Source organism: Dromaius novaehollandiae, chromosome 2, assembly GCF_036370855.1.
Source record: "Dromaius novaehollandiae isolate bDroNov1 chromosome 2, bDroNov1.hap1, whole genome shotgun sequence".
NCBI lineage: Eukaryota > Metazoa > Chordata > Aves > Casuariiformes > Dromaiidae > Dromaius > Dromaius novaehollandiae.
The window spans coordinates 46,179,278-46,197,892 of NC_088099.1; the positions used below are offsets into that span (position 1 = coordinate 46,179,278).

General features: G+C 37.0%; 1 protein-coding gene across 3 annotated transcripts in view; it reads right to left on the reverse strand.

Annotated features, from left to right (window-relative positions):
- Positions 1–4,108: 4,108 nt before the first annotated feature.
- Positions 4,109–18,615, reverse strand: part of NXPH1 (neurexophilin 1) — a 148,384-nt gene continuing 133,877 nt past the window's right edge. For all 3 annotated transcript variants that reach the window (XM_026105135.2, XM_026105136.2, XM_026105137.2), the window contains one exon: positions 4,109–7,452. In XM_026105135.2, the coding sequence (XP_025960920.1) occupies positions 6,691–7,452 (762 nt within the window). In that variant the 3' untranslated portion in view covers positions 4,109–6,690. The remainder of the gene's footprint in view (positions 7,453–18,615) is intronic.

Below are 18,615 nucleotides of genomic sequence, written 5' to 3' on the forward strand. Positions count from 1 at the left end.
AGGCAGAGAATCTGAGGAAAAGTAGTATGTTTTATGTATAAATTCCATATCTTTGAGGTAAAGACATATCATATATACTGAATCTTGAACATGCAGGTATTTTATACCATAGCTTTAAGTAATTTATTACTAGATAGTCTGAATCACTTACCTTAAAGAATTTGTCACTATTGAACAAAACACAGTAACTCCCAAGGGTATAAAATACCTGTTTGTTTGTTTGTTTTTCTCTAACAATGTTTATAGTACTGACCGAACTACAAAAATGTTAAGTTCTATCTGAAGACCCACTGGCACCTAATTTGTCTCCAGGTGATGTAGTATGGGTCTTGGCAAGGTTCGGATCTCCCTAAGGAAAGCAGAGTTTGAATGCTGAGGAAGGAATAGTCCTGGGCAGCTCATAACAAAGGAGTACAGTTGTCTTCTCTGGATCTCCATGCACCCTCCTACAGTTAGTAAAACAGGATGTTGTGCGGGATGCCATTTGGTCAGTCCAGAGCATTCACCACTGGAGGCAGTATGCTGCAATTTTTGAAATTTCCTTGCAAGAAATTCTTGCTTTAGTCTCAGGACCTACCTGCTCTATGACTTCTCAAAATACTTAATTCCACCCAAAAAATTCAGAGATGCTTCATAAATATGACATAACAAATTTCACCACAACTATAGCTATTAGACGCTCTAAGTATCAATATAGCTTTTTATTCACTTTCCATCAATGACCTTGTTATTTTCTCAGATTATATGTTTCCAAGTAAGTTTATACATCTCATTTTATAGATGATGTGACATATACGAGAAATTGAAGCTCTCGTGTTATTCATGCTTCAATCAACTTTGGTTTAACTTGTTTTCTAGAAAGAACAGAGTTGTAAATACACTGGTCTTTTCCAAGGGATTCATAGCCCTTCCATAAAATACTAAACAATTTATTCAATTTACTTTCCCAAATGACTACTTTTAATGTCTTCACTCATGTGTATGAACTGCTTCACATTTATGAAATTTTTTGGTCCCTCTAATTTCGTGCTAACAATGAACAGCCATTCATTTCACATACCACTAAAGCCTTTTCTCAGAGCAATGGCTCTACTTGCCACAGAACTGAGATACACTTTGAGCAAGGAATAAGCCTCACACATGCTCCATCTTCCTAAATCCTATCTTTTGCAAGGGAACTGAGGCTTTCTTATCAACAAAACCACAAAAGAAGGCTCAGGTTTTCTTTTAAAATGAAATATTTAACACATACAGGATGAGAGCAGCTGCAGGACCATTATGTTGAATTTGCAATTTCCTTTCATTTAGCTCACAACTCTGACTTTATTTAATCATCATATATTTTTATTCATTTTTTTGTCTAATTAGAATTAAAGTTGAAGTGAGACATTGGTTTGGCCCTGATACAAAGCACCCACAAACAACGACATTTGTTTCTTTATCCCAAAGGTGAACTAAAATAAAGGATTTAAAATGCTATGTTCTATCCACTGCACGTCAGTTGGAGGTTGTGGTGGAGATCCACCAGCCATGCCCTTCAAACAAAATAAACAAACTGAAGAGACCTATTAGTATTCTAATGAGAAAAATAAACTCCTACACAAGACAAGGTTGTTAGTTTGGGTAATAATATTTTAGCTAATTAGCAAGGAATACAGAAAGCAATGAGAAGGTTTTATTCGGCCCATAGGATGCAGCTATCCTTCTGGAGAGATCACGTTATGTTCATTAGATCATATTGTCAAGGATATACAAGTGAACACAATATTCCCGCGGTCCTTAGAATTATTTGGCCCTTAGGTGTGATGGTTTAATTTTAACAAGTGCTCCTTTCACAATCAGCAAAAAAAAGATGTTAGCCTTATCCGTAGATACTGACTTTCTCAAAACTATCTAAATTCTCTAAAAAATTAATTCACCCGTGGATTTTACCACAATTTCAATAAGACATTGCTCATTCTTTAAAATGCTCCCCCTTTTTATAGGCAATAGTCTATGCTTCGTGTATCAAAATGTTTTTGGAAATAATACTCATAGTCACACATTACAGTAATTACAGAGTAACTTGTAAAAGGACCTTATGTATAAATGATAACCAAGATTTCAGCTTCAGAATACTTGTGTAAAATGAATCCGTTACTTCACTTTTCATAAATTCTAGACTAATGCAGTGGAATACAACATTTTGAAAAGGATCAGAGATGCTTGTAAAATATCCCTTGATTTAGTACTGAAGTCTAAGTATAGAAAAATTGTACTTTTTTGAGAACTGTGTATACTTTTGTTAAAATTAATTTTATACATATATCAAGTTGATATATGTATGGTTTACAAGAACTCTGCAGTAGACTGCTTTGAAAATTGGGAGTGTTGGCATCAAAATGATTTTTGACTATGTATTTTATATATAAGTCTCTGTGTATTCATGCAGGTCCTAGATCAGTGGAGTCTTGATGCAGTCATCTAACGTGTCTGGCAATATTAGCTACGTCGACAAGTACAGATCACTAGAGACAAAATTGTCTTTCATTTCTAGATATTATCAAATATAATTTGACCTCTGTCACAGAATGATAGGGAGGACTGACACAATGCTAAGACTGCATTCATTGTTCATCATCAGCTGATGAAGAATAATTCTTTAGATCAGATGCATGAATTTCAGGTTGATTTTGCTGTCCAAGTAAAAGCAGCAGACACTTTGTAACCCCCGCTTTCCTCCATAATCCTCTTAAACGTTGTTTTAAGAGTAGTTCATGATATTCTTACAGGATTCCAAGTTACTGCATAGGACTCAGAGAATGTGTGAGGATGTAGTGATTTAATCACAGCAAAACTGCACTCTGACTATACACCTCGGGCAAGCATTGCTTAAATTTCTAGGTCAACATGCACAAAAATACTGTGCAGCTTCCATTCTGCTCTCCTATGAATGGAGTTTCTGTATTTCTCAGTTCACTGTAAATAGTTCCAGTGAATTTCAACAGTGTATATGGTATCGTACTTTTTAAGCAAAGGAAACTTCAAAGACAAGGGCTTTTTAAAGATGTGATTATTAGTTTGCCTACCACCCAGGCAAAGTTAGGGAAAAGGAGAGAAAAGGACAATATTCTATGAGTGACTTCATAAGGAGGGAAGAAAGTTTATTTTCTGTCCTGAAGTATTTTGATAAAATTAACAAGTGAAAGTCTTCCAGCTTTCGTTTGCTGTTCAGAACTGCGATCAGGGAGTTTGCAATGTAAAACCATCTCTTTCTTGTGTCCTGGATTCCTTTTTATGTAAACAAAGATGCTGACACATAAGTTCTATCACTGACCCATCCAAGGCGTAGTTTAATATAGATATTTGCTCAAATTCATGATCCATGTATTTTTGTAACAGGAATGGCTGGTTTCACTGAAGTATCCATATTTGTGATTTCTCTATATAATAAAATAAAACACAAAGCATTCTTTAAAAATAATAAGAAAATTAAAAGTAAACAAAACCACTCTCCTCATTTCTTAAAAATAAATAACTCAGTCTCCTTAAATCCTAATAATATACTTTACAAAAATAAATATTTATTATGTCTAGAGTTAGTGAGTTTAATATTGCAATATTTGCCTGGCCTAGCACTCCATTAAGGCATTGTGCATGTGCAAGACTGAGATAACAGAAGAACAGTGTTTAACTGAATAAAACATATTCATATTCATTAAATAGCCTTTTCACAGGGGAAAACTAAAAGCATATATCAACAAAGTTAGCAAACACAAAATATTTCCCGAAGAGATCCCAACAATGAACTAGCAGCTAAGTAACACATTATGTGTTTTGATATTAGATCACTGTTTAACAACCAATCACTGAAAGAACTCTTCAAGGTTCAAAGTCAAGAATGTTTGTGTAGAACGTCAAGCTCTTTGAAGGCCTAAGACTAAAAGATAATACAACTGACTGTCAGAGAGGCAGAGAAAGCACCAGCTACAACAGTCTGAAGGAGCAAAACCATTCCATGTTGACTAATTCCTTTTTGAATTACTTGAAATGTTGGCATATAAAATGATCAAGTGTATATATTTCATATAGTTGTAAGGGTTTTCTTAAAAAGAAAATAATGAAGCTGTAGCAGTAGCAGTATTTTATATCTACTTTTCAGAAACATAAATGAAAACACAAAGTGCATAATGCTCAATCATAATACAGATTGCTAATCATGTTTAACAATGGAATTCTACATACCATTAAATGGAAACCCTATTGAACTCAATAACAAAATTCTCATTGACTTTAATGGAGCTAAAATTTCACTCTTGGTTGTAGCACAAATTCATGTTTATATTCAGAACAGTTACTTCTCATACAGCACAAATGATGAAATACTACCAGTATAATCACAATTCCTTTTAAAGAAAAAAATATATATCATAGCTCAGCATATTCCTGAATGAGATCAGAATCTGGACTGTATGGCTTGAACCATCTCTTTCTCCAAATCTACACAAGATCCAGGGTCACAAGGTTCTCCTGGGGAATGTCACATATAATGAAGCAATAATTCCCAGGAGCATATTGGTTTGAAGGAGCCAAAGCAATGATAATATGGAAGTCTCCTCTCCTACTCGTACATCAGTGGGAAAATATTTACTTGTTAATAATTTTATCCATTCAACTTGTTTCATTCTTGTTTAGGTTCTGCACATTTCAACAACAGAAGTCCACAACTGGAAGTTGTTTCAAACTTCTCACTTCTTGAAACTTTAGCGGAGTGTTTGGTGGGACTTTGGAGAAGCTGTTCATGATGTTGTGTATATTTGGAAGCTGACCCATATCTGCATTCACAGTTTTGACAGAAGAGCACAGAACCTGGGGGTAAGGGTAGGAGAGGGAAGGAATGATAATTCTGAAAGACATGAGATGAAATGCTGAGTTCTTCTTTGGGCAGCCCTCATTTAGGCATGGGCGTGTTAGGATTGCTGGTTATCTTGCTACCAGGGGAAAAGCATGCTACTATATACAAAAAATATATATAAAAGCTATCAGCTTTTTGTTTAGAGGAAGAAAGCTCCTTCATTCCATAAAAAGGGATCTCTTCATTCCATAAAAAGAGATCAGTGCCTCAGAGGAGGCTAGAATTAAGGCAAAGGCAGACCTGTTCACACAGAGAGTGGCACCACATTTCCCCACTTCTGAACGATAATGAATCATTTTAAATGAAACCCTGTTCCTGCAATTTCTTCTCTGAGTGGGGGATTCCACTCAAACCAGCAAGACCCTGTGTTGTAATGAGATCTGCTTGCAAGGAATAGGGCCTGAGATAGTTTTATATATCTACATTTATGTCTATATGTATATACACACACACTTACACACGCACATGTACATATACACTCTCAAACATGCATACACATATGTATAAATATGTTCATATGCAAAGAGACAATATTGAAAACCACGCCAGACTTTGAGTGTTATCACCTTGTCAGAACCATTTAAACTACTATCTGCACAGTACATTTTGAAACTCAACTTTAAGATTTTTTATTTTTATGTACAGTTCATTTTTTTGTCTGGAAATAAAATATCTAAATACAGACAGACTGTAATGTTGTATATGTATAGCTTTCAACAATACTTTAGCTGAATAAATGCTTTGTACATAGTTCTGTCTTTTAATGGAGTTTACATCTACATTGATAAAATGGATTCCTCATTTCCTTGATTGTTTTTAACCAATAACAAGCAGAGAGACAATTACAAGTTAATATTAATAAGCAGCTCAAATAACACTGGTTAAATTATGTACAATACAAACCATTCATACAAATGAAGACTAGGATATTGAATTTCTTACAATATTTTGTAATAAAGATAAGACAGCCACTTATAACTTACATGTTCTCCGTCAGGCATTTTCCCTCTTAGTGATCAGCTGGAGAGTTTTTAAGCAGCTTAGCTGGCCTAAACTCAACCGGGTTTAAAGAATCAGAGCTTAAAGAGTCAGAGAAACATGAAACCAGAATGTCTGCCCACATGTAAATTCCAAATGTTTGCCCATCTTTACTAGTAACAGGTTCGCTCCACAGAAAAAGAGCCACCTAACACCACCTTGAATGTGCCTACTGTATGCTGGAGAAAGAGTCACTACGTTTTGTTGTGTTCATATAATAAGGAATACTGAACTCTAGACACACATTTTTTCCCCATTTTAACAAGCATTTACTCCTACAGTATTATTTACCAGTACAGCTACTCCAAGCAGTAGAATGCATGAGTGGGGATTATTGATTGGCACATACTCAAGACTTTCGAAGAGATTTCCATAACAGTCTGTGTTAGAAACCATTCTCTGTCTAGTTAATCCATTTTGCTTGATGATAGGTTATCCTGAAACCTTATGTATCAGACAATGAAAGCTCTCTTAACAGGAATCTCAATAGATGTGAGCTGAAAAGAGTGTGTGTCTCTGTGTATATGTATGGTTTTATTTCAAATCCATAGTGAAATACAACTAGATTGATACATGGAGCTGACTGGGCAAAAATTACATTAGATTGTTTTCCACTAACGTATTTGCAGCCATTTGACAGCAGCAGCAGCGGGTAGACACATTCCAGGCAATAGATGTGGCCTTCTTCCTCGAGGTAACAGCCCTGTCACACGGCCTCTTTTATTCCCCAGGCTTCAGTCTCAGACACACATTCCTCCTCACCCTGACGGGAAGTAGGGTGTGTCGCTGTGGTAGTTGTAATCAGGACACACCTTCTGTACTAGTTTATAATCTGTACTATAAAAGGAAATGTAAATACAGATTACTTTAAAGGGCTTGGAGCAGAGCCATGACACGTGACTCTGGGTCTGCTCCTGATAACATGTTTTTGAAGGGTCATAGTTGCAGAGTGTGTTCTTGGTAGCCTTGTCAACCTTTTCATACTCGATTCGACAGTTAAAGGACTTGGAATCTTTGGCATCAATCACTGTCTGTTGTGCCAAGTCAAATTCCACTATTTTTGTAGGGGGCACTAAGCTCACGGATACATTCCCTTGACCAGTGGAATTATGCCTGAAGTAAACGCTAAACGTCCCATTGCCATGGTCAACGATTTTCCCCGTTATTAACAGATTTAGCTTCACAGTCTTGATGTTGGAATGAAAATCTCCCCAGCCAAACATTTTCTTAAATTTCCCAGTCTTGACGATGGGCCGTCTCTTTGCTCTGGGCCGAGGCTCTTGCAGGTCTGTGGAGTTCCTCAGCCAGTCCCAGAGGTCTTGTTCAGAATAAGTTTCTGGGGCAGCATATCGCAGGTCCAAATCTGTATCGTTTTCCTTTCCACGAAAAGTCTGTGACAGCAGTCGACTGATGGACAAGTCTTTGCTACTTTCTGTCCATATGTGCTTTAGTGTGGATTTGGAGCTTCCAGATTTTAGAAGTTCTGTTTTTCCACCATTTGTTAAATTCGCACAGGTAACCTGAAGAAGAAAGAAGGGAAGAAGAAAGAAAGGAAATATTGAGATGTGTAATATAAAATTCATCATTCCCACCTGAGATCAAAATGATCAGAATTCAAAATTAATGAGAATTTTTTTTTAGGATAAATTTAATTATATTCTCTGTACTTAAGTAAAACAAAACCAGAAAGTCTGCTTGCCTCTTCTTTCCCAGTGGTTATTATCCAATTCTGCTCTGCCAGTCTTTTACATTGGCTTCCAGAATTAATCCAGAATACCCATTTTATTTTTCAGCCTAAAAGCTACTTCTGTTATGATGCCTGCAAAATGTCTTCAAGTAATGGGTGTATAATGAAGTACTGCAAAAATCAAGGTACATAGCCATGTCATCTGACTTTCAGTTCCCTTCCCCTCCTCAGCTCTGTATATGACTTTCACTGGCTGTTTCTCATCTCAAACTGACATATGTATGCTTGAATATTTTGTCTACACTATGACTGTGTTTTCCACCATGACAGTCACATCCATTTAGTTTTTCTGCCCCTAGATACCACTGTCAAGGTGCTTTGTTGGTGGTGCCAGCCTGACCATGCTCAGAGTCCATGTCATTATAAATCTAGTAATATCAGTATAGATATATTCCCCACTCCTTTTGTAAGTACATGTTGCCCTGTGTTCTTGACTGGGACCTTCAGTCACAACTACAACATAAATAATAGAATAATAAAAGTTTAAATGAGTCCTGCATCGATGGCAATAAATTTACTGTGTGCTGTACCTGCAGTAATTCAAGAGGAGTCACAATCTCTTGTGATCCCTTACAGAATGGCTACTGATTTGGTTCATCTGTGTTTAGCATGACATGCATTTCTCCTGCCTCACTTCACTTCTTTCTTTACACCTTCCTCCCCAAACCAAAGTGATCTGTGCAAGACAGACAACCATGTGTATTTTCAAGAAAAATTTAAAAAGTAACCATAAAAAAGCCTGCAAATCACATTTTAGAAAAAGAGGAGACCTTGCACCAAGATCCTACAAAATCATAAACTTCAGAGATAGTTTTTCGCAGAACTCCGTGTCAGAGCAATTTGTCATATTTATTTTTTCCCTTTGCCTTAATTGTGTGGAAAACAGAGAACAGATGCAGCCTCACAGCTGTCTAACATGCAGCACTGGTACAGTTCTGACTGAGCGCAGCAGGAAGGCCTGGAATTGGCAGGGGGCAACAGGTAGAGGGGGGGAATCTGCAACACCCTTAGTCCCCTTCCCCCTAAAAATCTCGCATCAGACAAATGCCACATTTTTTAACAGCTGAACTGTTCTAAAGATGCCATCGAGTCTCTCATTTCCCTTTTCATGGCTACATAGCTCATTCTGAATATGCAAATTTTATGTCTTTGTGGTCTGGAGCTGAATTGCGTGCCCCTATCATAGTTGCGATTTTATCCTTCTCTTCACTTAAAAATGAATTGGGTGTATTTCCAACCCAGGAAACTCACTGGAAACCAACTAGTATTTAAACCATGGCCCCTCCCTACTGGTACAATTGGAGATATATGTCACAGTGGATATCTATCACAGCACGGCCTTTTCATTTCCTAACCATCGTGGAATTGAAGCATGCTTTCATTAACTTCAGTACTCTCTCAAGGTCAGTTGAAGGCATATACATAAAATCAGTCTAAGTTGTTTTAACATACTGATCAGATAGCAGGTATGCCCCCAGCCTTTTACAGTAAACAAATAGGTAAATAAATCTGTCACATCCCATGCTGTATCTCCCCAGAGCATTTCAGGTTGGTGGGCCAATAAAGGTAATAGATAAAATATGAGTTTTATTTAGGACTTTGCCAAAGGGATGACTTTCTCCTCTTTTGAACAGAAGGAAGGGTAATCACAGCCTAGCATTTTGATAGCCAGTTTGTAGCTGCATCTTAGCATCAACACAGTGAGCCAGGAGAGAGGCTGCAATGAAATGCACCGATGGTGCACTGGTTAGTGAAGCAGCAGTGAAGATGTCACAGGGAGAGAAAAAGAGACTCAGAATATAATTTTGCAGTAGCATATGGGGAAGAAGTGCAAAATAAGAGGGGAAATGTGGTTAAAAGGAAAACTGTGTCTGTCTAGCATGAATCTGCCAGCCTGCTATGAATCGAAGCAGTTAACTAGCAGAGCTAGCATACCTGCAATCTGTAGGTAGCAAGCAATAAATTGCTTACCACTCTATTTTGCTTTGTTCACAGCTTCATTTTCCTTTGTTTTCCTTCCTGCATCCAATGATTTCCATTTCATAGGATTATGTGACAAATTCCCATGTTACAAGATATAACAGTATAAATGCTGTTTAAAGAGAAGGTCTCTCTATTTTTAGCTTTTAGCTGCATAAAACTAAACCCCCAGGAGAAGAAATAGGTATTTTCTGGAATACTTGCTGACTGATCCAGTATGTGTGTTTTTAAAAGCAAATGGAAAATTCAGATTCCATGCATGCTAAACTGTTTCATATCTGACCTAACAAATGCAATTGATTGTTACTGTCATTGATTTTGCAATAGCTGAAAGGCTTCTAGTCATGCAGTTAGCCCAGAGACCTCTGTTTTTGATTTTCAGTGTGGATAACTGGCTGCATCCATGATTAAAGGCCTGAATTTCCCCTTCCTGGTAAAGTGTCTTTGTAATGACTAGAAAAAGCAGCCCACAAGGGTTAATAAAAAAGCTCTAGAATTCATTCTTCACTACATTTTCCAGCCAATTGCTTTTTCATATACTGTTAGCATACTATATACTGTAGAAGATAGCTATGTGTATCCTCAGAGACTTTGCCCACCCAATAATACAGAGCATCATTGTGTAATAGAATTGCCGCAAAAGCAGCAGTTATTTTCACATGAAATCATCCACAGTTTTCTTCTACCTCTCTTCATTCCCACCACAAGGCTGTAATAACACAGAAAAGATCATGTAAATCCATGAGATTCTGCATTTGGTAGCATGAAAACTAACTCACTGAAACATAGAATGATTTTAGCATGAAAAAAGGGCCAATTTAAAAAGCCTATTGAAGAACTAAAACACTGAGCAGCTCAAATTCTACATCGACTTTTTCTCCTCTTCCTTGAGCATATAGGAATATAATTCAGAAACATGCATCCTAACCATGCTGATTAATTCACCATAACCAGAGTTGTGTCTCTTCCACAGCCAAGTGCCAGTCCCAGTCTGAGATTTACAGCATTGGACTATTTACTCCCTTTTCAGTAACAACACAACTCACTGGTCACCGGGACAAGACTGGGGTGGATATGGGTATTTCTCCCTATATTTAGATTATATAAACCTACAGAGATGGCAAGTATTGAGACTGATATCTGTTTCACAGTACAAAAGTAAGTAGTAGTATTTCAACTTCTGTCAGCTGAAGCTTTCAGGATTCAGACTCATCTTTTACTGTGGATGTATATAGTGCCTACCATGGTAGAGTTCCAACCATCATTGGTAGCTTTAAGCTTTACTGTAATGAAATAACAATGATAAAGTAAGTGTGAAATGTTGAAAAGTTTTGCCCACCACAGTGCTGCATATTAGTGTTGTAAAAGGGCCAAGGAGGAGGATTTCCTCAGCAACTGAATAGTTAAAAGTATTTTTGAATGATGTCAGCAGTGTCCGTATAGAGCAACAGTAAGGAGTAAAAAAGATTTAGAGATGCTATCCAAAGCTACAAATGTCACTGGAAAAGCACTCAGTAAGCATAATGGCCTGACCTTTGGTTCAAGTCTTGTATTTTTAATGGAAAATATGAATTTCCTCTACTCAGTAAAGTTTATTGATATAAAGAAAGTATAGGGAGCTGACTGCCTAGTAATTCTTTCCCCATGAATAATGACAAATTGCTGTTCCACTTCTTCTTCCACTTCTAGGGAGGAGTGGAGACAGTAGTTTCACTGAACACAGTATCCCAAAGCTTTATTAAGAGAGACACAGGAATTGATCTGTAATTCATTTTTCACTCCATTCAAATACAATACCCCAATCATTCTGTACCTTCCTTTTTGAGGGTGAAGACATTTTTACAATGATGTTTAATGTAATTAGATGTTTTTTAATGAATAGGTATATTCTTTTATGGACTGTAATTCTTTAAGGACTTCCTAGGGGCTAGGCAAGTTATTTCCCTCAAAAACCTCAGGGTTCTTTTTAAAGATATTCAAATCTGAATGCTTAGTTAGATCAAATCTGAACATTTTAAGCAGAGAAAACAAAGCTGGATGGGGTTCTCAGGAGGCCACCAAGGCCTCAAGAGGTCATTTAGGCCCTTTTCTCTTCCTGGTGTAAAATCAATGACAGATATAGTAACATTAAATTAAGACTGATCAATTTGAGATCAAAAAAATAATCAGAGAGGTACAGAATGCCTCTTGATTTCTTACTCTTTTCCTTTTATTCTAGCTCTGTGACAGCTCATTACATATAATTACTGCATTGGTATTGAAATTATGTATTTATTCCTCTAAATGTTTGATTACTTAAGGGCAGATGGAAATGTAAACAAACAATCTAATACTCAAGGTAGAAAATCTCTCTCTTCAGGTAAATAACAATAAAAAAACCATATTTTTGGCTGGCACAGCATGGTAAAAATTTGGCAGCACCGTGTTTGCATATTCACTGTACATGGGAATGTAGAATTTTCTTTTCTTGGCCACATACCTCAGATACTGCATTAGTAGTCAAGTAATGAAATATATAACTGTAAGTTGGACTATTATCAAGTCAGGACAGCATTAAGAAAATTTTAGTTGGACCCAATTTACGTGCAATTAATCCTGTCTGCAGATTGGCTGGAGGAAAATCTGGACCTAGTTTACTACTCTGCTTTAAACAACTGTTCTTCATATAGCTGTCTAAGCCATCTAAGAAGTTACTAGTGTCAAGGATAGATTTGATTTAGTGAATACTTTCCAGACAAGCCAAAGCCAATACTCTACCAAAATTTGATAGTAAACAAAGAAACCGAGATTGAAATTTGATGGCAACATGATTATGACAGGAGGAGTAAAACACAGTTAAGGACTCACACCTGTTACAAATTGATACTTTGGAAAGAAAGGACAAACACAGAAAACCCCATGTATTAATATTCCACATAAACAGGACTCTTTTTTTTTTTTTTTTTTTTTTTTACTTACAAGCCTTTATGCTATGTAAAAAGAAGAAAATAAGCATGTGGATTGGTGAAGTCGATCAAAATACACAAACTAATGAATATGACAAATAGGACAGTAAACCCTGATCTACTGTGTCAAACGAGAACACAAAAATGACTATGAAGGATCAGCCCTAAGCTTCATTTAGAAAAATGCCCTGTCTCCAATAGCAGCTATAAGAGATGCCGGTAGAAGACTACAAGAGGTCAAGCATATAATAGTCCCCTAAAATTTTCCACCCGCCAAATATTTTTAGCTTCTTGAGCTAGATATGGTTTCTCTGTATGTGTTTTGCTTCAGTAATTCTTAGTAGATTGCTCTTCCATGCATTTGTCTACTCTCCCTGACACTCTGTAAAATTTTAACTTTCATAACATCCTTCACCAATGAGTCCCATGGCTTTTCTGTCTGTTTTGAATCCGAGTCCTGCTGCCTTCTTTCGAAGTGGAAAATGGAAAAGACAGTCTCTATCCATGTTCCCATTCTACTCCTTACCTTTTTGTTTCTAGCTACAAAAAGGAGTCTGCTTCTAGACCAGTAGAGACACTGTTTTGTTTAGGGACATTATAATTCTTGACAACTGCTGATCATCAAATATCAAGATAATGCAGTAGGTTGTTCTGCAACAGAAAAAGAACTAAAACAAATAACATTCTTCACAGTGCTCTTCTACAAAATGTAAGTAGCCTCCTGAAAAACGAATAGCGCTAATAATTTTCAGTAGATGTAAAGCTGATGCAGCACCTTGAATGCTTGCCTTCCCATGGGAATACTGTACAAGGACAATGTCAAATTTGGTTTTAAAATCTCATTTCCTCTCCCTTGCACTCATGCTGTCTGTGGGCTAAACTGGGGCATTGCCACAAGCCCTATGACTGGTCAGTAACAGACTGATGAAAGAAAGTGGCAGCCTGCCTCCATATTTTAGGAAAGAGTCCAAACATATTCTCTGCCAGCCCTGCTCATGATCTAGAGTAAGAACCACCTCACTGATCACCTCACTTGTCTGAAAGGTAGGTGCTAGGTCTAAACTATTCATCTAGGCTTACTCCATAATCAACAGAGAAAGAGAAACAGAATGAACTACCTCATCTTTCTCCGTTGGCTGTTGATGGACCTTCAAGGATCAAATAAATGCCCATCATCTAAATGACTAAGGCTATGTAAGAAAAATCAGACCTGTGATGCATATCACCTATGATTTTGTCAGGGTAGTGTGGAGACAATGCAAAGACTGCAGGCTAGCAGAAGTTCACTCTTTCTAATCCTTTATGAAATTCTCTAGTCATGTTCAAGTTCACTACTACTCCCTATACATTTATGAGCACATTTATGAGCACACTCAGGCTAATGCTGTGTTACTTGTGCAGCAAGGTCTTGGCAATATTGCCCTTTCTTTTAGGCGTAAGAAATTTCCCATACAGAAGTTTCCCTTCATAAACAGTACAGCTTTGTATTTTACTGTTGCCTTTTTGGATTTGATTTGATCATACAAATCATTTTCATAGGCATTCAGAATCTGAAAAATAAGTCACTCTTAGCCTGCTTTTAGACTAGTGACTAGAATGAACGTTTAATGACCAGAACTTTAAAAAGCATTTAGGCATCTAAAGATATAGTTAGGCACTTGAAATCAATCAGACTGTGATTATGGAGACATTTCTTCTGGCAGCAGTGCCCTAACTGATACTTCTCTCTTCCTCCTTTTTCTCTACTTTCCTTTCCTTGCACTGCCCTCTCAGCTATGGCACTATAGTTCTGGATAAGAACCCATGACTTTCTTTTTCCTTTCATAGACTTCCAGGTGGAAATCAAACTTGGAGTTAAACATTCAGGCTCCTCTGTGTCCCTGGAGAAAACTAGTCATTGGATCACAAACCAAAACCACTGATGCACAGCAAGAAGCCATGAAAAGCCAGCCAGAAGAAGCATTCCACCCTTCTTCTGAAATGTAGGTGTGGAGATTGACACTGCTGACACTCTTTTCTTTCAAAGAAGGGATCATATTGTTTTTCTTCAAAAATGTAGTCCCCAGAGAACAAGGAGGTGGTTGTCGTTGACAAATTAATCTATGAACTTGAGAAAATTTCAAAGTCAAACCAAAAATTCATCTAGTCCATGCAACATGTTTCCAACAATAGCTAAAATTTGATTTTTTTGCAAAGAATACAAAAGCAGGGAAAAAAATATACAGCACTTCCTCCAGAATATCTTTCCCATCTTCCAACCCTTTGTAGATCAGGGACTTCTCAAAGTGGAATGGTTTCTATGTATTTAATAATCTTCAACAAATATCATTTACAAGAACTTGTCTGTCTCTCTCTGAAGTGTCTAGCATCCAAAGTACCCTGCGACCAGGTATTCCATCACTTAACTTCTCATTGTCTGAGAAACCCTCTCCTCTTGTTTGTTTTGAACCAACAACTTGCTAGTTTCATCTGGTGTCACCAGAGTTCTTGTCGAACAGGATACAACAATATCTAGTACAGCAGCAGCATTTTTCTAGTGAGGCTCAGGCAGGAGCTTGGTGCCTGGACGCTCAGGTCAGGCAGACTTTTATAAGTCTATAGCTCAGAATAGCTGGCACCAGGGGAGCTTGCAGGTGAAAAACAAACAAACAAACAAACAAAGCAAAACAAGAGGTGATTTCCAAATTACAGGTTCTTCCTGAACTAGGCAGCTCCAAAGGTGGGAGCTTAGTAGGGGGATAGTGTTGGATTAACCGTTTTCACCCTTAGGTCCTTACAATACACCTAGGGCTAAATCCTAAACAGGTGCTAGATGAGTATTATAGGTATAAAATGACATACTGAAAATTCACTGAGTAAAAGCACCTTTTTAACTGTGTTTTTGGAACACAGTGAAAATGTATGACTGACTCTGCTCAATTTATGGGCCAAATCCTGACCCACCACTAAAGTCAATTGCCAAACTCCCAGAGCAGCAGAAGGAGAAGTATAGTGTGATATTATGTAGTTTGTTTTCATTTTCTTGCCTAGTAATATAATTACGGCAGAATAGATGCTGTTTGGCATGTAAAACATGTCATTTCTCTTTCAATTTAGAAAACATTATACTGTTGCATATAATAGTCTGTGAACTGAAGGACCAACTGAGTTACAATACACTGTGAAAATCGTTATATTACAATTTTACAGCTTTCTGCTTTTTGCCTTAGAAGTGGAGGAATTCAGCCCAAACATTTCTAATGGTGGCAATGCAAGTGAATTTATAAAGATTTGGAAAGGATTGGAATGTAACTGTATGAAATATCCTATTAACTCTTGCCCTATGTTTTACATTTTTAGAAAGAATTTAGACTAAACTCTTGAAGCCTGCTGCCTGTGTTGTCATTAAGAATTTTTTACTTCAGTGGATTATGACTTTTGAAAATTCACCCCAGCTCTGTTCAGCAGGGGATTAAACTTCTGTGGAATAAATTAAAGTGGGTTAAAAAAGTCTAACAGAGTTTTAAGACCCCTGTATTATACCAGTATCACAGAGTGCTGCTAACTTTGAAATGAAAGTCTAACTAGGTAAATAAATTTTGTCAAGGATCTATTGCTCTCATTCCACATTCTTATAAGCCTTCTTTTATTAATATTGGCTTGCCATTTTCTGCATACATGTAGAAAGTAATATTAAATAAAATTAGATTTTATATGAAAGGCCACAGAGCAACATCTTAATCAAAATTTGTACTGTAGTTTTCTTTACATATAACACACCCTGAAGAAAATGTCCTTTTCATATGGCCAGACATATCTTCTGAAAAAGACTGTAATATGTTCTGTACTGGTTAAATGGAGGCTATCCCAGTACACCATAGTGGGCAAAGCCACTGTACACTATTAACATGCTCTATTAATATCACTAATTTTCTACATCCAGTTTCCAGTCATTCACTGTTAATGTAAAACTTTAATAAAATTAAAATGCTCCCATAGTAATATTATCCAGACACTTTGTTACTGCTGTGTCTGACACCATATTTTTCACAGAAAAGCACTAGAATATTGATATAACTGAGTCAATTTCCAAGGTGGGAAATTGATTCATAGGTGCACTCTAGAAACTTGAAGTTGAACAAACCTATCATTTGAGGAGCTTTAACTCCCACTGATGTTGACAGAGTGTACATTCTCACACAAAGGAATTGTGCATCTGTAGGAGATGCTCATGAAGCACAAAAAAATGGCTCGTACAAGGATATGAAATTCTCCTGCAAAAGTAGTTTCCTTTCATAAAAATTACCTTTTGTTCACTAAGAGTTTTTACTCTTTTTACAGACAGCTGCCTACTTTAGGAGAGGCATTTTGAAGCACAGAGGAAGTCATTTCACAGTCCAATAAGAGTTTGGGCCCTACCTGCTGTTGGGTATGCTTTCACCTTCACCTTATATCTTTGCCAGATATGCGCACTGACTTCTCTAAGTCTTTTATGATCACCAAGACAACAAGCTTTTCTTCTTGAATTTCAACCAATAGTATTCCCTTCCTAACTGAGTTTTTAAATAGTCATTGATTGTTCATTCATTCTGTCGATAGACATCAAAATCTATGAAAATCCATCTTTGAGAAAAGAGGTGTGTTTCTTTAATGTTGTTCTGGTAAGGAAAGGAAAAGGGCAAGTTTAAGCATCTATTCTATTGCAAGGGTACTCAATTAATTCTTACTGAGATTCTTTTGGCAATTTTGCCAAGGTCTGCTAATTCTTACAGAGGTCTGCTCAGCAGGAAGCTGTGCGTGGGCAACAGCTCTGCTAGGCAATCCAAGTGCTGCACATTGCTTTTCTGCCTATGACCTACACAAGCATGTTGCAGTACTCCCCAAGTACAGAGAATTCAAAGAAGTATGGATTGTCCTGTGGAAAGTAGGAGACATCCTGTGTCAGATCTTTGCAAGATCCCAGCAAAATTTACTCATGATCCAAATTTTGAACAGGATTTCACCATGAGCATGGATTTGCTCTGCTGAGACCCAGAAAAAAGTAGTGGCCCCTTTCTTCTTACATTGCTGAGCTCTCTGTGACTCTGACACAAATATCTCATTATATCTGTTATGCCAGAATGAGGAGTACAGTTACAGTGAGGAGCTTAATAAGGGGATACTGTACACCTATTTCTGCACCTCTTGTAAATTAGTAATATTTCTTCAAAGTCATTCTTTGCAGTGATTAGCCCTGAACTTGCACAGATCCGTTTTTAGGTCTATGATATCTTTCTGAGTTGATCCAACAGACATTGTGAGGGAACCTAGCACAACCAAACAAAAAAAGTCCAGGATTACCCAGTCGAAAACCAACACTGTCATTGGCTGATAGATGTCTTAGGCAATGTAGTATTTTCTTTCTGTAATAGTGTCATACCTAATTAAAAGCAAAAATTAATAGCCATCAGAATTAATCAAATTCCATATGTAAATGACTGACTCATGAGAGCCATGGTCCAATTGCTAGTACTATCAATAAGGTCATTAATTTAAATCGAGATGAAAGAAGAATCCTTTGGGTTTTGACACATAAGTTGAAGCAGTTTATTCATTGTAAAGTTTTTCACAGTGAAAGGAAAAACTTAGAGAGAAAATATGTGAACACTGCTTCAGCACACCAGTTTCTAGGGTAATAAACATGGCTTTGAATTTGTGGAGGACAGACAATGAGTCCTCCCATGTAGCACGCAGTAGTTCTGATATATTGCTTTAAATGTCACATTATGATGTATTGAATCAAGCTGAATACATCTAGTTCAGGGTCTGCTAGACTGATATCTTTGGGATTATATTATGTTTGTTAACTTTTGCCAAGCACCTTCAGATTACAGACACCCTTTTCCTTTTTTAACCAAAACCTGAGTACCAGTTTCGTAAACCCTTCAGAAACTTTTTCACAGTTTTCAGAAAAGTTCTGAAAATTTCTGATTGGCAAGAAATATAAACTGAACTTCTAAATAGAAATACAGGAGCCCTTGACCACTGGTCAT